Source organism: Lissotriton helveticus, chromosome 6, assembly GCF_964261635.1.
Source record: "Lissotriton helveticus chromosome 6, aLisHel1.1, whole genome shotgun sequence".
NCBI classification, from domain to species: Eukaryota; Metazoa; Chordata; class Amphibia; order Caudata; family Salamandridae; genus Lissotriton; species Lissotriton helveticus.
Window position 1 is genome coordinate 773,112,895 of NC_136067.1, and position 25,454 is coordinate 773,138,348.

Consider the following 25,454-nt stretch of genomic DNA (forward strand, 5'->3'; position numbering starts at 1 on the left):
CGAGTTTGTAACCTTTGATCAACGGATGTGCTTGAGAAAATACAATACACATAGTAGCATCTCTGACAATCGACCCTGGAATAACTACTTTTTCCAAGAGCAAATCTCTGTAGAAATCCCTAGAGAATCCTGACCCATCTCTAAAAATCACAAATCCATCTTATACATGTCGCAACAAATAATCTCGACTAGAAAATCACACTATTGCTCTGACTGTTGTGCTTACAAAAGCACTCCTGTTACAGCACTGTAGGAAATCATAAAAATAAGAACATAGAAACCGAAAATGAACATGAGGACCAGGGAGAAACCAGACCCATAATACATTTTCTAAAAACATGACTTGTTTAGTACTCACATTATTTTTTATGTCTGCCCGAGAACCTCCAAGTAGCAGGACCCGGGTACTCTGGGAATGGCCATTTTGGCAAGCCAAGTGAAGTGGAGTATTTCCTGCCTTGTGGATCACAGAAAAATATTACTAAAGTAATTCTGCAACAACATTCATATATATGATATACATTCAAAACAGGTTTTAGCTCCATGTTCATCTTTTTTTCTTACAAATCAAGCATTGTCTTAGTAAGTAGGCAATATGCAATCTTCTTCCATCTAGTACCATTTCAATCTCCCAGAAAGTAAGCAGCTGGTGAATTTCTTCTCCCTCTTACCTTTGATCCCAGTACCAGCACAACGTACCTATAGAAGGCATGGGGTCACCGCATTTGTTATGGCTTACTTTATTTTTATTTTTTTATTTTATTTAGACAGTTTTGTATAGCGCGAACGTGACCCTTGGGTATCAGAGTGCTTTACAGATACAAATACATTAGGTAGGTTAGAGATACATCTTGCATAGCATAACCATTCAGAGATTGAGGTAGGTAGGTATAAAGTTATGTAGTAAACCGTTTCACACTGATATGAGGTAGGTTAGGTATACGATTATAAAGCAGTATAGCATAAAAATGTACAATAGCGAGGTATATTAGGCTAGTACTTGACATCGGCATGTGCATATTCCAATATAATTTCAGTCTATGTCTGTCTTCAAGGTTATGATACATGTTATTCTATTTGCCTACTGTTCTGTAAATTGTAATACAATAACAATAGATCCAAATTGTCTTTATCTGTGCATTTTTCCTTCAGATTCTGGGTAAGTATAGCGCCTCTAGGTTATCCCCAGTACAAATAGTAGCTTTCTATTTACTTCTATTTGTTGTTCTGCTTTGGCACTGATGGAGCAAGGATTCGCATGTTACGCGACTTGCTTGTACTCATGAACCTCGAATAGTGTTAATAAATCTAATCAAAATGTTTGTCTTACTAATATTGCACTTTTACACTACACGGGGGTGTCCCAGAGACGCTTGCATATGTGTACTAAACAGTAATAACGCTTGCTATTAAAATGGCCGCTGCTTGACGGGAATTTAGTCTGCGCATGCGTCGGTCATAATCATGTGATGTGACGCACTTGCAGTTCTGGTGGGAAAAGTTTGCTCATGCGCAATACTGCTAATATGGCCGCTTTGTCTCCTCATATGCTCCGTGCTCCTATAATGCTATAGGTAGAATGAAGTAAGAGGCATAGAGTAGCTATTCACGGTATACAGTGTATTCATTTTTTCTTGTATTTCTAAATTGTTTTCGCTTACTTTTCGTGTATCGCATTCTTTGGGGCCTGAGGAACACTCGCGATTCCATATTGAACAGCCCTTCTGCGCATGACAGTCTTCTGCCGATGGCACTGAAACCCTGCCAAACCGAAGTCCCAGCCAAGATGTGCCTGGGAAGATGCACCTTCGCCTAGTAGAAAAAGCTGAACTGTTTCAAATGTATCATAATTCATAGATGCGCTATTGTAATATTGAGACCCAAGTCATGGGAACCCCAAACTCAATAGGCGGTCCCAAATGATGTAAATTAGGACTTGTGAAAAAGAACTCTGATTGGTGTGTTGACCTATCCTACTTGTGGACCAATTGAAATTGGGGATTCTTACACTTGCAACATTTGGGGGGTGGTACACTGACCCAAAAACAGTATAACTTGCCTAGGTTTAGCTAGAGAAGCTGTCCGACTTGTCTGAATAGCTGACCTGTCACTGACCCAACGCACTCAATAGGTGACTGATACAGACTGCTGCGGAGCACTCTGTCCGTAATTCCTCCAAACCCAAGCAGGTTTTTTTTTTGAGAACCTTAAGTGCTGGCGGAGCACTTTGCTGGAGAATTCGATGACCCATTCGGGGTTCTGACTGATAGCTGCAGAGAGGGTGTAGCGCAGGCGTTGCTACTGAACTGCGGGTGCTGGTCTTTCCTTGGTGGTCCTGTCCTGATCCTAATCTGGGTTTCCTGTCCTGTCCTGGGGTGTCCAATCTGCATCTGCTGGCCTACTAGAGACTGTTCTTCCTTGGCGTTCCTCCCGTCCTTAACTGACCCTTGGCCAGGGTTAGTCTTCACACCATACTAGGTAAATATAGGGCTGAAAGTCTACTCTGCATCTCCTATATTTTTCTTTCTTTTACTTTAATAAAGTCATACTCTTGCATATTTGAATTTCCATGCTTTCCGCATTTGCCAATTGGAAAGGTTATTACTTTATGATTGTTATTCTAGCATGCTCCTTATTTTCCCGTCCTTTAGTCATTTTCGATTTGGTCTGAATTCTGAAACTGTTTAATAGCATATTCCCTATTTTTACCTTTCCTTTAGAATTCTAAATGGTTGGCTTGATTTATTTCCTATATGGATACGTGCTCTTTTTAATCTTAGTTATTGACAGTTTATTAGCTGTAAACCTAATGTTCAATGAATCTGATGAAAATTAGATAAAGGTTTTCAAAACTTCCTGAGTTTGTGGTTATTATAAAAGTACAATTAGAATATAAAAAGGTATTATGGTGTCTGCCTTTCTTTACAGCTAGCTCCCTGATCCATTGTGGTCATTAGGTACCCGTAGCAGTGGAGTGGAAAGTCGGGTACACTGGAAATAAAATAGGAAGGAACTGGGATACTGGTAGTAGAGCGTAAGGTTACCTGATTTATGATTATGGTAAATTCGAATGTCTATGGGCCCGATACGTATATGGTAAATAAATAGTCGGGTGACCTGCGCGCTCTATCAGTATTTTTCTGGTAGCAGAGGATGGTTAGGGACTAGTTAAGATAGGTAGGTAGGTTATTTGCTGCTAAACGAATTACAAATGTTTTATTGCTTTGAAAATTATGAAATGTTTTAAATTGGTTTTCTTGCTGTTATATTGATAAATGTACTAATACTACTCGTTAGTGACTGTTATATGTTTGTCTGGAATCCCCGGGGAAATTGAATAACGGGTGGTGGAGAGAGGTCACTTGCTAGAGGAAAATTGGTGCAGGTTAGGTAGAACTGGAAGCACTAATTAGGGTTTTCTGAATATGTGATTGAATAAATGGTAGCAAAGAGTTCGCTGGCAAAACTTCTATTGTGATATAACCTAGTAAGGGTCACACGGAAAGAGTAGCAGGTTCGTCTAAGCTTGATTGATAGCAAAGGAGTTCACTAGTGAAACTTTTGACTTAGTATATATCCCGGAGAGAGTGGATGAGTCGAAGGAGTAGCAGGTTCACTAATGCTTGTGTGAAGAGTAGGCAGAAGGATCTACTCGTAGTATTTGAAAAGTAGACAGAAGAGGTTTACTTGCAGTGAAACAAATCTTTCCTTTTTTTTAGACACTCGAGTACAGTGGCGAATGTTTTTACGTTGTAAATTAAATAAAGCACTTGCACTTTAAGAAAGAAATCAAGTTTCCGTTACCTTGTAAAGGAGGGAGTCAGTTGCGGAGCTGCTCTGACGTCACTCTGTGCCGCGCTGGGATTGGTAGAGACAGCGGGTGTGTAGCGGAGCTAGTATTGTAAAGGAGAGGTGAGCGCAGAAGCCTGAGAACTTGTCTCACGAAAAGGCCGCGCACCCATTGGTCAGTAAATTTTGCAACCACCTTGTTGATTGGCTGTAGAAAAATAAAAGACGCATTTGGATTGGAAGTGATTTTGTAAACAAAGTCGCTTGCGGAAAAGTATATGTGGCATACGTATACTCCGGAGACTAGATCCGATCCAAGGTATCTAGGGTTTGGAAAAGATATGTGGAAAAGTAATAGATACGACATTATGTACGGAAACAAGAGGAAAATGACCTTAATAAGCAAAGTGAAAAATTATTTCAAAAGAGACAAGCCTATCAAAACTAGAGAAGGAGTTGTCATCCCACCACCTAATACTCCCGCATCTTTCATGTTGTTTGATAAAGGGTACCACTCTTGTGTATGGTTGGAAAATTGGGTGGAATACACAAAGAATGACGGAATATTGGCATTTCCATTGGATGGTACATTTAATAGCAGAATCTTATTCAATTTGAGAACCCGAATGAATGATTTGCATCCCAGACCCAGACTGACACAGTACGAAGCCTTAGAGGAATGGGAGATAGAGGCTTTTGAGAGGGACAAGCCCCGAATGGATAAAGGTTTGACCAAATGGTATCCTAAAGTGAAACCCGAAACCCGAGAGAAAAGAATGAAACAGTGGAGACAGAATATGATAGTAGAAGGACTGTATCCTATGATGGCACTAGAAGAACCTGTGGGAGGGAAAAAGACAGAAAAGACCAAGCATTGGGTGACCAGTGGGGATTCAGATGACGATTATTTGGATGACTTGTTCATGAAAAATCCACCTCCTTATAATGAAGGACCCCGATCCTCTAGTGTAGGGGATGCTTGCCTGAGACCTCCTTACTAAGAGGGGTCTAGACCTGTAAATGTAAGAGAAGGCTGTCAAATACCTCCTTATCCGGAGATGCCGAGACCTTTAAGCACAGGAAATCCATTCATGAAACCTAATTATGGTGAGGGACCAAGTATGACGCATCCAACTGCCCCGACCCTGACTCCGCAAATAGTACATGAGACAACCCTGGAAAGAGTACTACAGGAACGAGAGCGAGAAGCTATAGCTAAACAGAGAACAGAATTAATTCAGAAAATTTCCCAATTAAATACCAGTCCTGAAGCTTTGAAAATTCCAGTAACTATTGGACCGGTGGTTCCTTTGTATGGGGATAAACAGGGGTGTCCAAAGACTCCAATTATTACCCCAGCTGTAGTGCAGCCGAGAAAAGAACCCCTAATTGTAGATGATCAGGAAAGTGAATGTGAGTCTGTGATTTCCTTGATGGATTTACCGATAAGGGAACCAGAAAAGGGTTCGAGAAAGAAGAACACTCCTTTCAGTACAGGAGAAGTACAGATCGAGTCAGCTTCTGGTACTAGAAGTGCCACTGTAGTGACTCCTGAAGAAATCGAGAGATGGAGTCGAGAATTAGAGAAACCAAATCCTCAGTCGAAACCATTGGATATTTACAAATTAAGAATAGAATTGGAAGAACTGATGGCTGGAAATGTGGGGTTAGACAGACTAAATACCTTTACTGAGGAAGAATTGCTGTTTATCTGTAAGAGTATTACCCGTAATACCCGAGTGTTCCATGAGAAATTAGTGGACACCGCGGCTAGTATGGGAATAGATATTGGGAAATCTAAATCGTTGCAAAAACCCTACAGAGCAGAGTTCTCCGACAAAGATTTGGAAAATATGAATGTGTCAGGGAAAAAGGTACAGATCAAAGAATTAGTGAAGCTGTTGCAAAAATGGGGGGAATTAGAAAAATGGAAAGCCAGGTGGGCAAAGAAAAAAGAGGAAATTAGAACAAAACAGATGGCTTCCGAATTCGTCTTAAAGGAAGCAGACAAGACAGAAACATTGTATCCTATGCGAGAAGTGCCAGGTGGAAAGTATGTGCATGTTCCGTGGTCCCGACAGGATATTGTGTCCTTTACTAATGACTTCCCAAAATTACGAGAAAAGCCTGTAGATTGGTATAGACAGGTAGAAAGGTTTGTGAAGGTACAAAAGTGCCTGTGGAAAGATCTGGATGGGTTTTTCGATATCGTAGTTCCCGTAGATTTGTGGACAGAATGTAAAATTGCCATTGGTTGGCCTAGTGAGGAATTCCCGAGGGACCCTATTACAGGAGCTCCTTCCGATGAGGTAATGAAAAAATACCAGCAAGTAATGTTACATCTGAAGGGGAAAGTGCCTGCAAAGGAAACTGATTGGACCCGAATAGATAGAACTACCCAGGAAAGAGATGAAACTGTGCATTCCTATTATGAACGACTGTTACAGGTGTTCAAAACGTACAGCGGCATAGATAACATTGAGATGAAGGACATGACTCATTTCATTTACAGGTTTGTATCAGGTTTAAGACCTGAAATTTGCCAATGGATCAAAGACAATAAAATCTGCTGGCAGTCTAAGAAAATTGATGAAGTTTTAAGATATGCCAAGTACTGTGAAGATGAGATGGCTGACAAACGAAAGGCCTTAAAGGAAAAAGTCATGTGGGCACAAGTAAAATTAGCAGAGCAACAAGAAAAGCAGTTAAGCAAAGTAAATAGTAATACCCAAAACCAAGGTTCTGGGGGTGGAGGGAAGCCCAGAGTAAAAATGAGCCGAGAGGAGGCCAAAAAGAAGTTCCCCTGTCACGGGTGCGGACAGATAGGGCACTGGCGAGACGAGTGTCCATATGCACAAAATGGTAATATTCAAATTAATGATTTAAATCCACAGACGCAGAATGAGAAACCAAGAAAGACCCAGCAAAAGGTAAAACAGAGTCAGTTGCCCCGTGCACCTAGACCGAATTTTAAGGGCAAAACACCGCAGGGTGAAGACATTGAGATTTGGGAAGGAAAGGAGGATAGAAATGCAGCAACTTCGCAATTTTTGTTGAATGATACTTTCCCCTGTGATGAACCCTACTGACGGTGCCTGAGGGGGGAGGACAAGGAGTGCGTGCTTGGCGCCTCCTTGCCGGTGGACCAGTCAGGGCCATACATTGAAGGAAAGGTTGAAGGAAATTATGTTACCTTTCTGTTGGACACTGGAGCCACCCGTTCTACTGTGAGAACAGCAGACGTTCCAAACCTACCACTCTCGGGAGAAGCGATCCAAGTAGTGGGCGTATCTAATCAATTGATTAGTACCCCAGTTACCGAGCCCATGGAGATTACAATAGGGAATTTCAAAGAAATGTATAGATTTGTTGTCTGTGATTCCAGTCCTGTAAACCTATTGGGACGTGATTTGCTGTGTAAAATGAACTGTACCATCTTTTGCACACCAAAAGGCGTCGAAATTCAAACCCCAGACGTAGATGGAATATACAAATTAATGCTAATAAGACCTGACTCAGAAATTAAAAGACTGACAATACAAGACTTACGTGAAGAACTCCAACAGACAGTGAAACCAGAAGTATGGGATTTTACTGGAAAAGATGTAGGATTAATGGCAAATGTTGACCCAATTAAAATAACCATAAAAGAAGATGCAGTTTATCCAAATACTAAACAATACAAAATGAGTGCAGAAGTGAAAGCAGGAGTTGCCATAGAAATAAAAAGATTGCTAGAAGCAAAAATCATACAAGAAGTATTGAGTAGTCCTTGTAACTCCCCGATAATGGGCATCAAGAAACCTAGTGGTAAGTACAGGGTAGTGCAGGACCTGCGAAAGGTAAACAAAATCGTTGTTCCTTTCTGTCCTATTGTTCCGAACCCAGCAGTGATCTTATATCAAATTCCATGGGATGCTGAATGGTTCACCGTTATTGACTTATGTCTCGCATTCTTTTCAATCCCATTGCATCCAGACAGCAAATTTCTTTTCTCATTTGAATTCGACAGTCACGTGTACGTTTGGAATCGCGTCCCTCAGGGGTATACAGAAAGCCCCTCAATCTTTAATTTGATTTTGAAAAAGTGCCTTGAATCTTTGGTTTTACCTAGAGAATCAGTTTTGGTGCAATATATAGACGACCTCTTGGTGGCGTCTAAAAGTCAGAAAGACTGTGTTGTTGACACCATTGCCTTACTGAACCACTTAGGTGAAGGAGGACATTAAGTATCACCTGACAGACTACAGTTCTGTACCACTTCAGTGAAATATTTGGGGCACCAGATAGAGAAGGGTATTAGGAAAGTTACCTCAGAAAGAATTAGGATAATTCGAAACATGCAATTACCCAATACTCAAAAAGAGATCAGAATGTTCCTTGGAGTTGTAGGATACTGCAGACAGTGGATTGTGGGATTTGCAGTCCTAGCAAAACCTTTGATAAAAATGACAAAGAAAGGAGAAAAATATCTAATGGAATGAGGAAAGCATGACAGCTTTTACAAAATTACGAGAATGTCTGTGTACAGCTCCAGCATTAGGAATGCCCGATTACTCGAAAGAATTTGCACTGTTTTGTGATACACGAGACAATTGTGCACTGTCAGTCCTAACTCAAGAGCATGGTTTGACTAGACGTCCAGTAGCATATTTCTCTGCTACTTTGGATCCAGTGGCTGCTGGATTACCTGGTTGTCTGAAAGCAGTAGCTGCAACTTGTATGAGTTTTGAACAAAGTGAATCCATCATTATGGGACATCCTGTAACTGTGTATGTTCCACATGCAGTTGTAATCCTACTGACCAGAACTAAAACCCAGTATCTCACACCTAGTCGGCTGACTAAATATGAAAGAATCCTTGTAGGTGCAGCAAATGTAACCATTACTCGGTGTAACATACTGAATCCAGCTACCCTATTACCAGATTCACTAATTGCAGAAGTACAGGGAGAGGTCGAGCATGACTGCATTGACCTGATTGAATTTGGTACCAAACCACGCCCAGATATCAAGGAAATGCCCCTGCCTGTAGAAGATTTCGAGCTGTTTGTAGATGGCTCATGTCTGAGACATGAGGATGGAGGCCTAAGTGCTGCCTATGCTGTAGTTACGATATCACGTGCTGTAGAAGCATCCTATCTATTTGGAGTAAAGTCTGCACAAGTAGCCGAATTGATTGCATTGACAAAAGCCTGTAAATTTGGGAAAATTAAAGAGTAACCATATATACTGACAGCCAATATGGTTACGGGGTTGTGCATGACTTCGGCCAATTATGGCTGCAAAGAGAGTTCCTGACCTCTTCAGGTACTCCTATCAGAAATGGAAAAGTGGTACAGGAATTACTGGAAGCAATCCAGTTACCAAAAGAATTTGCAGTGGTCAAGTGTGCTGCTCACAAATCTGGCGATGACAATGTGACAGCAGGTAATCGATATGCTGACCAACTGGCCCAACATTGTGCAAGACATCAAATGTCAGTCAATATCAAATTGGGAGGGAGCGGAAACAGCTGCCAACTTATGGTGTTTGAAAGTGTACATACATGGAAAGAACTGAGAGAGTTGCAGGACGCAGCAGGACCCAAGGAAAGGAGAAGATGGAGAAAGTTTGGGTGTCAACAGAGGAGCGAGGATGGTGTCATTGTATGCCCTGATGGTATGCCTGTATTGCCTGATAGCTTGCTTGCTCCTATGGCCCGGTTAATACATGGAAATACGCACATTGGTAGGGATGCCATGGTCCGTGTCTTCAAACAGACATGGTTCAATTCGAAATTCAGGAAGGTAGCAGAGAGACTCTGCCAGAGGTGCTTGACCTGTCAGCAATACAATGCTGGGAAGAAAACAGTAGTTTCACTAGGAAAAATTGGGAAAGCAGAAGGTCCTTTTATAAGGTTACAGATTGACTTTATCCAGTTACCCCTTTTTAAAGGAATGAGATACGTCCTTGTCATTGTTTGCCTGTTTTCAAAATGGGTCGAGGCCTATCCTGCAGAGAAAAATGATGCCATCACTGTAGCCAAATTGTTATTGTGAGAACTAATACCTAGGTACGGTTTTCCAGTCTCACTTGAATCAGACAGAGGTGGGCATTTTCAGAATGAAATAATGAGTCAAATCTGTGAGGCATTCAAAATTACTTACCACATGGACAACTATGTCGCGGTGGCGGTGATGTCCCTTCTTGCCTAAGTGAGGAACTTACTCATTAGGAAAATCTTAGCTTCCCTCTTGAATGTTGCCGTGTTTGTAATTTTCCTAATATTTGGAGGGAGTGCGTTCTTGATTCTGGGGGCTGTCCCTGAGAAAGCTCTGTTGTATGTTTTCTTCTTCCGGAAGATGGGTGGTCTCAGCAGCAGCTCCTTGGAACTCCTGGCTGGTCTGTCTCCTTCAGATAGCTCTATCTTCTGAGCCAGGTATCTTGGTGTTTTGTAGTGGAGCGCTTTGTGGGTGATACATGCCATTTTAAGTTGGGTTTTAGCTTCGTATGGTAGCCAGTTTAACGATTTCAGGTGTGGCGTGATATGATCGAATTTCCTCGATCCGGTGATGAGCCTTGCAGCTGCATTGAGACATGCTTTTAGTGGTGCCATGGAAATTTTTGGCAGACCTGCTAAGGTTGTACATCCATATTCAATCCTTGAGATAACTAAGGATTGTACTGCCATTTTGAGATCTGCCGTAGAGATGAATGGTTTCACTTTCCTAATATGGTTCAAGTGAAAGCGTGCATCTTTTGCCATTGATTTGATATGGGCTTTCATGTCTAGGTTCTTATCTAATGTGATTCCTAACGATTTCGCTGAGTCCACTAGAGTAGGAGTGCAGTTTAGTGCTGTGATCACTTTGGTCCATTCTTTCACTTCCGTGTGGCTCTTTGGTGGAGAGATTAATAGGAACTCAGTTTTTTGTGCATTTAGCTTCAGATGATTGCTGATCAATCAGTTTAATGACATTTTTAAGGCCTCATTCATTAACATGATATCTTTCAGAGATGCGATCTTGATGTATATTTGCGTGTTGTCTGCGTACATATGATAAGATATGTTTGCGTCTCTGAGAATTTCTGTCAGAGGTTCGACATATAGGTTGAAAAGTGAAGGAGATAGTGTAGATCCTTGAGGGACTCCGATCAAATTAGGACATGATGGGGATAGTGTCTGGCTGACCAAAAACCTTTGAGTTCTATTCTGAAGGAAGGATTCAAACCATCTCAGCACATTTCCCGACATTCCCATCCTGTTATGCAGCCTGCTTAGTAATTTTTCATGATTTACAGTGTCGAATGCAGAGGACAGGTCAAGAAGGACTAGTAGACATGTTCTATTCTGATCTAGGGCCTGTAAAGCATCATCGACGATATGTAGGATTGCTGTTTCTGTGCTGTGGCCTGTTCTAAACCCAGATTGGCAGTCGTCTGAAATTAGCGATGTGGTGACTCAGTTGGTTTTGTACACATTTCTCGATTAACTTGGCAAGTACTGGAATATTGGTAACTGGGCGAAAGTTATTAGGATCTGCTGGGTCCGCTGTTGGTTTTTTGATGATGGGGACAACTTGGCCTGTTTTTAAGCATTCTGGAAGGTTCCCTTGTGAGAGCGAGGCATTTATTATTTTGGTCCATATTGGGATGTGGTTGATTTTTTGTAGACATTTGGCAGGTAGTGGGTCATTATAGTGGTTATTCGGTTTGATATCCAATAATGTTTTGGCGATAGCATTCTGATCATATAGCTTGAAGGTATCCCAATGCGCTTTGTTTTTTGCTTCATTGTGGTTGATTGTCAGGGTGGAGTTGTTCAGTCTGTGTGGTTTGTTGGGCAGGTTGTCCGCTGCCATCTTGAGCTCTATTTCCAAAGTGTTGGCCTTGTCGGTGAAGAAGGTTGAAAATTCTTCACAGTTCAGCTGAGTTTCAGTGGTTTCTTGGGCCGATTTGGCCAATTTGTTGGATTGCTGCTTTAAAATCTCAAATAGCTTCTTCGGCCTGTTTTTGGCGTTATCTAGTTCTGATCTAATATATTCTTTTTTGGAATTGAGGATCTTTTTGTTGTACTCACTTCTAATTTTTCTGAGTGATTTCAGTTCGGGTGTTGCAGGGTGTTGTCTCCACTTTCTTTCAGCAAGTCTTAGTTTCCGCCTATCATCATTCAATGCCCCATTGAACCAAGGGTTTTTGTCCTTTTCTGTGTTCCTTTTCAGTTTTAGTGGCATGGTAGTGTTGACTATGTTTGTTATTGTCGTAGTGTAGTGATCCGTTAGGTCATTCACATTCCACACGTTGTTAGGCGGATTCAGACCTTTCTCACAGCTTTCTACTAGCCGTTCAATATTCGCATCCTTATTGTCCCGGGTCCACTTTTTGAGTTTAATAGGCTGCGTGGTCTTATTCCTTTTCACGGTAGGTATTAGGAAGGTTATGGCATGGTGATCGGACCAGTCACAAGGCACAACTGAGTGGATCACTATGTTCTTGTTTTTTGATATTATCCAGTCCAGTGTTGCTCCTTTTGCGTTTGTCAGCTGTGTGCAGGCTTGGGTAAGATTTAGCTCAATCAAAAAGTCTTTAAGAACGCTGATCTGTTTGTCCTTGTCATCCCAGTGTAAGTTAAAATCGCCCAGGAATATGTTGTTAGAGTGATTGTTAGAGTTTTCCGAGATGATCTCCATTAACTGGTCTATAAAAGTAGCCTTATTTCCAGGAGGATGGTATAAGGCATGTAGGTTGCACCTTTGATATTCTGCTCATCGTATATTTAGACCTAGGTATTCACAGGATTTGAGAGAGTCGCATTGATTTTGGTTGATTTCTATGTCTGATCGGTGTATGCAGGCTATATTACCTCCTATCTTTTTTGGTCTGTCTAGTCTCACTATGTTATATTGAGGGGGCACTAACAGATCCATGACTGGAGACGATGATTCGGACAGCCATGTCTCTGTTAGGATCGCAAGGTCAATTTCCTGGCTAATAATAAGGGCCGCGATGTCTGACGCATGTTTTACTGCGGACCTACAGTTGAGCAGTAGGCATTTCAGAGGTTTTCTTGTGTCTCTAAAGTCCCGCTCAGACAAGCTGGTGGATAATTGGACTTGTTGGAAGTTGTTAAGGTTGGGTTTCCTTTCTTTATGTCTGGATGTTCTATTAGCATCAATCGGAACTGTTCTAATTTCCTCCCCTCTACTATGTTCTGGAGGCTCATATGCCCGAAGTAGGGATAGGGTTTCGTCTTCTGTTAAATAACTAGGAATCCTATCTGGTCGATTGTGCCTATTTAGTGATGGCATGGTTATCTCCCTCCTCTTTTCTTGAGAATTATGCATTACTTCTTGGATGTGTTCGACTTTGGAGTGCATGCTTTCAGTGATTTCCAGAATCTTTTCCATTGTTTTCAGTGTGCTTAGGATGTCCTGTGACATATTGTCAATTTGTGCCTGTAGTCCTTTGATATCTCTCCGGGTCTGAGGCGATGTATTAGAGATGTTCATCCTCTCATTTCTGTATTCACTGTTTGTGATGCAGTGTTTAGGGTCTGTTCCTTTTCCCCGAGTTCCTTTTCTTTGTCGTCTCTTCTTCTGTGTCGCATGCCTTAGCAAAGGCTTGTGTTCCATTTTAAGGAGCGAACTAATCAGACAAAGCAGCCACGAAACACACAAGATATTTAGGATTCTTTTTAATGTGTTAAGTTTCATCTTTTTAAACAATTTTTAAAAAAAGTAAAAAATTAGCCATGAAAAAGATACCTTATAGATGTTAAGAAATACAATAAACGTACTTTAATAAAATACTTACATTATTTAACATTTTTATTGCCATAAGGGATTTCTTTGTAGCAGATTTGTTGCAGCTAAAAATATTTGACACACTCATGTAAGGAGGGAAGTTTAAGGACATTTATACCACCTGTTTCATCCCCTCCTTTTTTAGGCCAGCCTAGTAACCGGTTTTGCTACTTTCCAGCTTTGTGTAATAAAAGAAAAAGCATAAAAAATTTCGACATACATACCGGTGGGTTTGGATCATCCCTCTTCATCTACTGGTCTGTCTAACTGTCATTCATATTTTGCTTCCAACCACCACAACATGGGGTAACGGCCAGCCCACTTAGACCACTAACTTTCCTGTAATGTGAGTGAGGCACTTTGCCTGATGATTTGTGTATATCTGGTTAAAAAGACATGCACTTCGGTGCCAGGGCGGGAGTGTCAAAACTACTAGGCATTTTTTTTTTCTTTCCATACTTCATCCTTTTTAGGTCTCACCAAACAGCTTTTAGTTGTCTGTTGTTGGAAGGGCTATTGTGCACAATACCATTACTTACAGTCTACTATGAGTCAGCCTTTTCCTTACTATTTGTTGGCTTTACTGTCAATATAATTTACTTGAACTTATTCTATGGCATTCCTTCCTTTTCATGCGCTTGTCCCTCCTGTGGAGCAAAGCTCCTTTATAACTTGTATCTTCCATTGATTAACTTAGGGAACTATTTTTTCTTTTTCTATGAGCACTCAAAGGCAGTGCATGTGTTTTCATACTTTCTCCCCTATGTGCTGCTTGCCCCTCATAAACTTGTCCCCTATGCTCTCCGTGTTGTTCCCGCCCCTCCCAGCCCATCATTAAAAGCACAGTAACAGGTCTCACTCGAGAGCAGACTTTATCAAGTTGCTTTTCGTTTGTCATCTGCCTTCTACATGTTACAAAAAAGCCCAGGTCTCAGCAAAGAAAGGAAGTATTTAGGGCTTTGGGGGTGCAGGCTACTGCACTCACTTATTCTGTGTTTGAGGCAGAAGGTGCACTGAAAGTTACTGCGAAAATACGTCTTCCTAAGGAGGCATATAAATGTGCTCCCTGGGCTGCTGCAGTCCGCCAAATGGCAAGAGCATTTGCTCCAGTTCCTAGTCATGGAGAACAGATTTGGCAAGCATTTTACTTTAAATTCGGACACTTCCTCAGACAGTTGCTATATTCTTTTAAGTACTTGCAACTAGTCATCTGTGTGGTAAAGACTTGCGTTGTAAAAGCAGTGATCTAAATGTACTGCGGTGTTTTGACTGCGTTATTAAGGTCGTTTCCCCTGTTTCCCTGACTCTGACACTCTATCATTGAGGAACAGCATAACTATTGGTTTCAACATTGACATTTACTGTCATCTTCTACATGTAATATATATTTACCTAAAAAACACAGTTAAAATTCAGTTATAGTTACAAATTAAATGTGAAAAAATGACAAAAATGTGCAAGTTATGGTTAGGACCACAATCCATAACTCGCAAAATAGGCATGCAAACCATAACTCTGGCCAGGTCCTACACCTATCTATCCAGCTGTAGGCAACCAACCACCACACTGTGTGACTGGCCTCCAGCCAGGTCCTGCGTCAAACCACCTGCTGCTGACCAAAGCCTACTGTGTACAGCCAGAGGCTGTGCACAGCGATGGTTGGCCTCAAGGCCTGGCCCGCCGGCCGGCCCTTTACCCATCCCACTACAGGCAGCACACTTCATCTGCTACAGCCTCTGGCCGTGTGCAGCTGTGGCCTCCCACAGGGACCAGCACCCACTCTGCCATGGGCGCGTTCCGTGTGTAGCCAACTCCCACTGTGCAGGCCTTTCACCTTATGCAGGGGTTGACTGCAGGGCCTGCGTCCAACATACTATGGACAGATTACAACCAGGCACTGCGCTCAACTCACCTGAGCATCCACCCTGGAGATCCAACCACTGTGGCACCCAACCTTCCGGGGGAGGCCAAACTACTCTGTGTATGGTCAAAAAAGGGGGACCAATCACAGGGTCTGGTCTACACTTAGATCCTTAAAAACAACTGGGAATCACAGTTTCAATATAGGATGCATATGTGAAACCATGTGGCAAGGGTCCCTCGGCCAATCAAAATCAGAGCATTCTAACTTGTTGAATAGACGGATCCAGCTCTGCGGCCCTTCTGTCTACCTTCCTGACAAAGTTGGCGTAATTTTGTTGAGCTGTGTTTTCTGTTTCAGTGAACAAATATTCCTATGGGAACTAAAATGGAATATAGCACTTTTGGGACCCTTGCCCCTTATTGTTTTGGGTCCCTGCTTATCAGATCTCTTTGAAAGTGGCCATGAAGATCTCAAAGTGGGTGTGTTTTTTTTTGTTGTAAAGTTTTTCGCAAATTCTTTGAACAATGCCAAAGTTATGAAGTCAACAAAAGAAAGAGGTGTGGCGCAGCGGCCAGGGTGCCTGACATGTGACTCTGGGCAATAGCTAGCTTAATCTTCCTGCCAGCACCCAGCGCCTTGACACCCTCTGGTAACTGTGCACTTTACAAATACTAGATTTCATTTCATTTTTCATTTCATACCCCCTGCCTCTAGGGAAGCAATGCTTTTTGTGGGTCTCCATGCATCCACTCTTGCGCCTTTAAAAGTAATTAATTCTGTTGCTCTAAGCTTGGTAATGGATGCTCTTTATTTGATCACTTGCATTATGTTTTATCTATCGTCCTCCTTGTAATGTCAGCTCATAGGTTAAGCTACCTGCATTATGTACAACTCACTTGTTCAAGAAACAGTCTCTTATGTGGATGATCCTCTGGTGAAATCTACTGCCATTTGAAAATGTAAAGGCCTAAACACTTATATGCGTTAATCTTGCGATCTCTGAAGATGATCCTAGGATCTAAAACTCATTACCTCAGGTCCATAAGCCTCTTTCCTACCATATACTTAAAAAAATATTCCTTGGATTACTTTTCTTGAAGTAGTGAGTGAAAAAAGATGGAATGGAATGCAACCCGAGCAACTGCCAGTGGCTGAGACTTTTTGCAAGCATTCTACAAATCACATTTGTCTTTCCCTCATTGTCCTGCATTTGGCAATGGCCTTTTACTCTGACTCTGCCTTTACCAAGTTGTGACTCTCAGTTCTCTGGTGTTTTTTTTTATTTGATAGCGGTGATGAGCAGTTCTAAAGGTTGCTGGACCAAATATAATGAGGTTAGTGGGTAAATTAACCGAAAAAAGACCAGTTAACACACACAACATAGATAAAAAGACCACAAATGTTTACAATAGGCAAGGAAAAGTGCTTAATTTAATGCTGTTTATAAAGCATCTGGTAATTTTAAGCGGAAATCCTTACTAGACATCATAAATCCAATACTTGGACAGAAACAAGTTTGCACTTTGAAATTATTATTTGTGTTCTTTTCCATTGCTGCAGCGCAGAGACATCGTGTACCGTACAAGATATTCCTTGCGATCTCACCTTGTTTTTGACAAGAACGTTCGCTCCCGCTTTAACAAGGAGTTTGACGGACTGACTGAAACCATGCCAAGCAGCTTCATGGAGAGCAGTGTTCCCATCCTCAAGAACATGCAAAGGAAAAGAGAAGAACACATTCTGAAGTCTACGATCAACAAAAGAGACGCGTGGGTATGGAAGAAGCACTAGAGGACAAGCACAATGATTCAAGAGGGAAAATTGCCCGGATGTCTGTACAATTTTCTTTAATATTAGTGACCTTAAACTTCCAATATATGCACTGTGATTCTACTGCATTGTTTATTTTAAGATTTTAAAATACCTTGACACTAGAGCTGGGCTTGTCGAACTGACAAACAGCAAACCTCAGGTGAGTTTTCAGAATGTCCATCAAATATACAAATAAACTGGTAAAATTCTCTCTGGGTACATTTTTCTCATACTTTGTCATTGGACAGAAAACTTGACTGGATTTTTTGTGTTCAGCTAGTTGACGACCAAATCCTTAATTCCTAATATTTTCCTTCCACAGTTACATGTACTTGCAAACAGGATCTGGTATGTTTACAGCAGCACCAATACAAAAAGGGGATTAAAGAGGAGGTTGGGAACGATGTGGTCCAACAAAATAGATGGGACATAGACAACCCGTTCTAAGGGAAGGAACCCCTGTTACGGAACCAGTATCTACCTTTCAGGCATGGGGAGATTTTTGAATCTCGGATAGGCAGTCTCATCACGGGAAATGGCTGGGTCAGGTGTTAGTGGGCTTTGCGTGTTCTGACCACCTTTGCTTGCTCACTTGACCAAACCGTAGGATGATCAGTGCTGCAAGCCGGGACGCCTTGTGTATACCAGAATAGTAGTATATTGTTTAATTTCAGTAGACGTATTGTCTTCTGGTGTAGGGTGGCATGGCATATAACTGCCAAGAATATAATAAAGCTGAAATTGGACCAGCAACACAAAATAATAGAGCTGAAAAACAAGCAGGTAGCTACTTATGTGATAAAGAAGGACAAGTACTGTAGAAATATGTCTCGCATATTTTGAACTTCAAGATTTGCCGTTAAAGAAATGTCTCCTTTCCTTCCTGTTAAGGTGGTACCTGCGTTATATTGGAAGTGTATGAGAAAGGGTTTCTGGCACAATGACGAATTATGCATCAAACTCTGAGTCCCATTCACGAGCGGGGACAGTTCATTTTCTGATGCTATGCAACACACTGTTTTCCCAATACTGTGTTGGGAGTTGAAATGCTTACCTTGTCTTGTCTGTCCAAAGCACACCCTTCTTTAATGAGAGCTGCTATGACATCAGAATTGCCAACAACTGTAGCTCTGTGCAATGCTGTCTGATCACCCTGCAAAGAAAAAGAATGTATGGGTATAACCTCCATCCTTTTGCCTCCTCATATTTTATGCTGCTCTATTGGGAAAGTTTTCCCTGAGCACTATCTAAAGCCCAGGTCCTTAGACAGTGCTCCAAAGTGGGCTGGTGAATTCCTATATTTGTGGTTTCTCCTGTTAACGCACCTACCACAATATCAACTACTACAGTAATAACCGCTCCTCCCACAATTATTCCCCAGTAAATTTCAGCAGGTCAAACCATGCATGTGCAATATGGAACAGTGACCAGAGAATGCCATGTCTTAGTCCCCATTTCTTAAGTAAAACCATTAAAAGGAGGTATTTACCTACATAAGGTAAATCTATCATCCTGCTTTATCTGTAGTTGATAGAATCAGTAAATATACATCTGGTCCCCCCCATCCAGCACATTTGTAAACAACATTCTTCACTGCTATGAAATATCAGCTTCCTTAGTTAAATATATGCCGTGAAATAGCGGGATTCTGTCACAAAATACAATTTGAATAACTAGCTTTTTCTCTTTAAATATATTGTATTACAAGCCCAAGGCAGAGACTGGCCAAAATACCAAGCGTCAACAGGGATTAGTACTCTTGTTAAAAGCCCCGCTCAACTCTCCAAAGTCACCTGCACGCATCAAACCCTTCCGAAACTGCAGAAAAAACATATTAAGCAACCCATGTTCTTCCTTTGTAGACACATCCAGTGACTATCTTTCACAGCCAGCGACATACAGAAAGGTCTCCGACATCAACAAACACATGATGCAAAGCCTCAGAGGCCACATCTCTACTTTTGGGTTCAACCAACTAATGGTGCAACTCACCCACAAGGCTTATTATAAGTCTAACCTATTGGTGTGAACCACCCACACTGCACTCCCAATTCCCATGCCCAACCCCATAGGTGAAGAAATATGGGCCCACAGTATCCACCGTGTCCTGGCCTATGAAACACATTAATTAAGAGGAAGTACCCCATGTCCCGGAAGCGGTTAAAAGTGACTCAAAAATTCCTATGCCTGGTCAATGCACCATAGACTTCTGGGACCATCACTTAATTCCCCAAGTCAGCATGGGTGGTTTAACTTGGAATTTACAGAAATAATTTGCACTGCCAAAGGCAATAGGTCTGGCTTATAAATGAAAGTGTGTCTGCAGTCACTAAAGTGTTTAGGAACGCAGTAAGTCATCATGGAGGCTCTCTTTCACGCATACTTGCACTCATGCATCCAATTCATCCACCCACTGACTTACTACTACATTTCCACAATCACAATAAAACACAAATTCATCATATTCAAGATAAAATAAAAGAAAAACAGTAGAAAAAAAAGAAAACCTGCTGCACACTGAACATGGCAGGGATATACTTGCAATAACAAATGATATTACGTGTAGCAGTGGGAGGCTGCCTTTGAATGGTATTGTACATAGTGCGTCACTGTGTTAAAATTCCACCAAGGTCTTCACATTTAGAATCAGCGTATTGCTCTTCATTAAATGGTAAACCATGATACACTATGGACACAACATTCAATGTTCATCACCTGGTTTAGAGGCAGTGGGAGCACAGGATATGGCATGCTGCAGAAGAAATGAGCAACAAGCAAACAGACCATTAGCAAGATTCGGGGAGCTGTGGTATGCTTTAAAAAGTTAAAATAAAAAGAGAAGGTAAAAAAATGAAAGGGGACCTATAAAAAGAGAAAAGGGAAAACTAAAGGACTGTCCCCCATGCCCTGGCACTGAAGCACATTCATTTTCAAATAGATGTGCATATGTAGTTAGACAAATGTGGTCACTCACAGGCGCAAGTGGGCTGACCCATTTCCTCATGCTGTATGTTGTTACAGATGAAGGTAGAGTATAACTGACAAGCATTCAGAAGAGGGGTGACACAAAGCACCTCTAAGCCCGGCTAATAGATTCCAGCAAGAGCCAGTACAGTGTAAATCTTCTACCTCAAGGGTTTGCCAAAGAGGCAACCATTAGGTAGAACATGACAAAATTAGAAATATGGTTATGATGACAAAAGAGTAATATAAACTCTAAGCCTGATTGGGAAACGTTACTTCAGATATCATATGAAAGATCTGCTCTAATATGACAAGGTATAACAAAAGCAGCAAGCCTGATTTATTTGTTATAACACTCATTTATTAAAGTCAAGAGGCGTGTAAGTGTTGTTATTACACTGAGTACCTGCAGACATGTATTTTGTTACATAATATCTTACAAATTACCTTATTAGGCCAGGATTTTGGCACTGATTATCTTCTTTGACAAACCTTTTTTCGGTTGATCTCATAAGCTATTGTTGACAGCTACACTGTCAGAGCAAACACAAGGAGATGATGGACGGAGCGCTGAAACTTTTCAGACACTCACCCCCAGTCACAGATCTGGGTTGAATCCATCATCGTTCTTTAGCTCACTGCGTCACCTCCAGTGGCGTCACTAGGGTTGGTGTCACCCAGTGCGGGTAACTCATGGTGTCACCCCCTCATGACTTACATCATGAATCCATGCTGCCCCCAAGACACCCTTACACAGCTTTACAAAGGGACTAAAATGCACATTGCACCCGCGTGTCATGTGCAGCTACACACATGTCCTGGACAGTACAGGACACACACACTACGCATGGCACCAGTCTACCCATGCCCAGTTAGACACAGGTTTACTGGCAGCACAAGAACCCTACATGCCCGTTCAGGGCTACACTGTTTCCGGGCATAGCATGTTACGTCTGCACGGACTCAGAAAGATGCGCACAGTAACTTATGGAAACATGACACCCATGTGCAACTCATAGCCAGTGGGCAGTACGTTACACTTGCACACAATAGCGCAACTACAGACCAAAGCAGTTTACTGGGTATATCGCACGCTCAGACACAAGGAGCACAGGTTGTAATCCTCAAAGGGCATACTTTCAAACGCAGCGAAGGGAAGAATGGGGGTGCCACTTACCAGCTGCAGAGGAAGACAAGCGTGCACCTGGCGCTGCAAAACCCTGGTTCACTTCCCTGGGTCGGTTAGCCAGAGTTCAGCCTACAGGGACTTCTTTTTCCTTTGGTTTTCCTGAAATGATTCGTCTTGCCCGCATCGCAAGAATCTCAGGGGCGGAATCCATCCTCCCCTTTCTTGGTGTTGGGTTGGGTAAGATTTTTGAGGCCTTGGAGTGTTTAGCACGCCACTTTTCTCTTGTAGCACACTGTTTGCTACCTCTCACATTTTGTTTGCTTTAGATACTTGCACAAGTGCCACCATTGCCTACGTAACGTTTGTTCTTGTGCTTGAGTGTCTGCCAGATTATGCAGTATTATACCTCTAATTGTACTGTTTTCTCTTGTAACCTGTACACATGTCACTTTTTCCTCCTGTATGGCACCGTTTGCTACCAACCTCATGTATTTTGTTTGCTCACAATTGTCACTTTTGTCACATGTAACTTAACGTTTGCTTTTGTAATTTGTTCACTTGTTATTTTCTAATCATCATGTAACAGAGTTCCTATTGTGAATCGCTCTGACGCCTTCGGGTAAAGTCCGTGCTATATAAAAAACAATAAATAAACTTTTTGGGGCTCGAGGATCGCTACTGCAGGAAGGGTTTGGGGAGGGGTTGTCTCACCCTGGAGCGTTAGGAGAGGCAGGCAGGACTCGGAGAAAGCCATTCGTCACTGTGGAGACAGGCATGGGCAGCGCTGCCTCTGCTTCAGCATTCCGCCTCCCAGAATAATATGCTGGCTCGGCATACATAGTCAATAGAGCCGTGGGACCCATGAAGCGGATTTTATAATAATCGCTGTAAAATAGTCACAGTCAACTATACTAAGAGTAAAAACATGAGCTTGTGGGAACATTGGCGTCTGGAAAATTGCACGTTTTGCTCACGGGGGTTTGCTCTGTTTTTTGTTTCCATTATTATCATGTTGTATTTGCTGTTCTTTTTGATATGCCCCTATGGTTTTGCTCTGCTTTGCTGCCCCCAATTGTTTATTCTGACAGTCGCGTCCACACACTGTGGTTTGTTTCTTGATCTGTAAGCGCTCCAACGACCACCAGCAATGGAAAGCGCTATATCGAGCCAGTAAACAAATAAATGAACACTTTTCAAAGTGAAAGTTGCGGTGCAACCAAAAAAGTGAAGATGGGTTACGAAACAGGGACCATATACTCCCGTTTATGTTGGTAATGTAGTTTTTAATGTGTTGACAGTGCATGCCTTTGCTTAATTGCCAAGAAATTGAAAAATGAAAACTATTGGAAAGTAAAAAAAAAACACGAATGAAGAGCAGTTCAGCAGGTCCTGTAATACTGTTGGTCGTCACAAATTGGAGCTCTATCACATTCCCATATGTTTCGTAACGAGGGTGACTCGAGACCTTTCTGCGCTCATCAGGCATTTAAGAGGCGCTCGGGGGTAAATGGGAAAAGGTGCCACGTGACAGGCTATTTCTCTGGGAGGCCAGCCTGATCAGCGAGCTGCCATTATAGCAAGGGCCCTTGATAGCTTGATAAGAGTCTCCATTATGCTGCTCTGTGCTCCGACTGCCAAGGGCAGGAAACAGGAGCCCTCGTTGCCTGGCATGATCAGCAAGGAGGCCGGGCTTCTGGAGAGCATTAGCAGCCCGCGCTGTTGTAGCATTTGGATTTTTAAAACGTCAGGTCCGGGAGCCACGTCACGACGTGAGTGACGTTTCGAACGTCATTGACGTCCGGATGCTAATTGGGACAATAATTTTGGCCGGCGGCCGGGTAAGGTTCAACAGACAGAAATATTATTTTGCATTTTGGTGTCACGGACTCCGTGAAACCAAAATGCAAAATAATATTACTGTCTGTCAAACCTTACCCGGCCGCCGGCCAAAATTATTGTTGGCACGGACCATGGTGTCACCCCTTTGGATGGTGTCACCCGGTGCGGTCCGCACCCCCGCAGCCCCCTAGTGACGAGATGTTGTTCTTTTGCCATCGTCCACTCCAGGACATCCCTGATCCGTACATCTAGTTGGGGTGCCCGTGTTTCCAATCCAGCCAATGACTTCCCATTATTTTGCCAAGAGGAGAGCCAGGTGCATACATTTACACTGCATGTTTCTGCTCTTAGGCTTCGACACCATACCTAGGAGGCATGCTCCGGGTGTGACCAGAACGGAGTCCCGTAACTGCCCCAATCCTTAGTACCACCTCTCCCCTGTGCGCCAAAACCTCCCTACACGCCGACGACAAATGGAAAACTATGGCCCCTTCCTCCCCACATCTGGGACACTTTGCCACCTTTGTTGGATAGATTTTATTAAGGGCATAGGGAGTAATATAGGTCTGATGAAGGTAGTTGAAATGTATAAGCTTGCACCTACTATTACATGAAACCTTACAGACCAACTCAGATGCCCCATTCCAGTCCGCATCACTGAATGGCTCATCTAGCTATATTCTGCAGGCCAGCCGAGCCCGCAGTGGTGGCTTAATAGCCCGGCACAGGAGCACTATCAAGTGCTTTCCCTCCCCCCATCAGAAGAGCCCTCCCAGCACCTGAGGCGGCACCGGCGTGGCTGGGAAAGGGCACCACACCACCCTGGCCAGATTCTTAGACCAAAATTAAACAAGTGAGCATGGCCAAGCTCATCCCAGAGAGATGCTAATGCCCACACACCAAAAAGACTGCTGACAAATTACATTTCCAGGAGTGAGTCCTCAAGGAGGCTCAAACATCGCGCTTAGATATTTGCCAAGGCTCTCAGGCTGGTTGATCCTTAATCCGCATTTCTCAGACCACACACAATGCAATGAAAGGGATGCCTAGATTCACAGCACATGGTGCCTCTGTGCCTAGAGCAGGTAGGAAAAATTAACTCAGTCGATTCCTCCTACATTCCAGGTCAGTTTTAAAACTCCAGGTAAATTAAAATAGTTTTTGCAACAATATGCAGAGAAACACGTCACATTGGTAGTTCATGATGATATATGTGACTTTCTTTTACCTCATTTAAGCCATGTCTGTGGTTAATCGTGCTGCATGCCCCACAGGGTCTTTGCTCAAAGTTTACAGCATTAAAACAAATACAAAATATGATTTAAGTTGAAGATCGTGTAGGACTATGTAATAATCGCTGCAGTCCCATCCTGTAAAAAATACAAACATTGACAAAACCAACAGTTTTTTCTTCTGTAGTTTAGTCCAAAAGAGACTTGACATGTCAACCAGTATCAAGTTATTTCACCATCATCACCACGCGATCTACAATTCCCTTGCGGCCTATGCAGTACCAGCCCCATCCAGGGTGGGCACACGGGGCCAACAGACACAAAGTGTGGGCATAAGGAGGAGATACTTAATTTTTTTTTTTAATAACACGCTCAAAACCGGAGAAAAGGGGAAGGGTCTAGTGTTAAAACTGACCAAAAAACTGTGGGGATGGGAGTACACGGTTGACGGTACCCTTAAGGCAGGCCACAGAGCTAAATCAGCCATCATTTACAGGTGGTAATTCGCCTTCATTTCTATGTGGGCCGGCTATATCGCTCCAAAAGGAGACTGTCCCTTGTCTCTGTCCAGTAGGAGAATACCGGAAAGGAGATGCAGATAAGAACAAGCACTGGCAAAGCCAACAGGTCTGGCATTGGCTTCCTGTCTTTTAGGTTTGTCATTGCGTGTTTTATGTTTTTCTTTTTACTTAATTGTTAGGAAGCTGCCGGACCCTCTCCAATATCAAACAATAAATAAGCTGAAAGCAAAACCATTCTTTAGTCTTAAAAAGCAAATGTTGCCATAGTAGCCCCTGCTCTTCTGTCCTTGAAGGAAACAACTGTGTATGGAAGTTATTTTGTGAAAGATTAGAATCTCGTCCCTCACGGTCAATTTCGCCAATGGCAGAAATGGGGGGAGCTGCACATTTCCCAACAAACACGCTGGCATATAATGTTAAAATACTTCATACAACAAGCAGGATGCATGAGAGGGGTGAACGGGGAAGTGGAAAGGGAGTGGAATATGGACTGGTAGGAGTACTAAGACAGAGAAACTT

At 42.4% G+C, this 25,454-nt stretch overlaps 1 protein-coding gene across 4 annotated transcripts in view; it reads right to left on the reverse strand.

Annotated features, from left to right (window-relative positions):
- Positions 1-25,454, reverse strand: part of ANKRD6 (ankyrin repeat domain 6) — a 694,439-nt gene that overhangs the window by 137,287 nt on the left and 531,698 nt on the right. For all 4 annotated transcript variants that reach the window (XM_078648269.1, XM_078648270.1, XM_078648271.1 and 1 more), the window contains 3 exons: positions 18,305-18,403; positions 17,044-17,142; positions 359-457 (listed from right to left, as the gene is read on the reverse strand). In XM_078648269.1, coding sequence (XP_078504395.1) covers positions 359-457; positions 17,044-17,142; positions 18,305-18,403 — 297 coding nt within the window. The remainder of the gene's footprint in view (positions 1-358; positions 458-17,043; positions 17,143-18,304; positions 18,404-25,454) is intronic.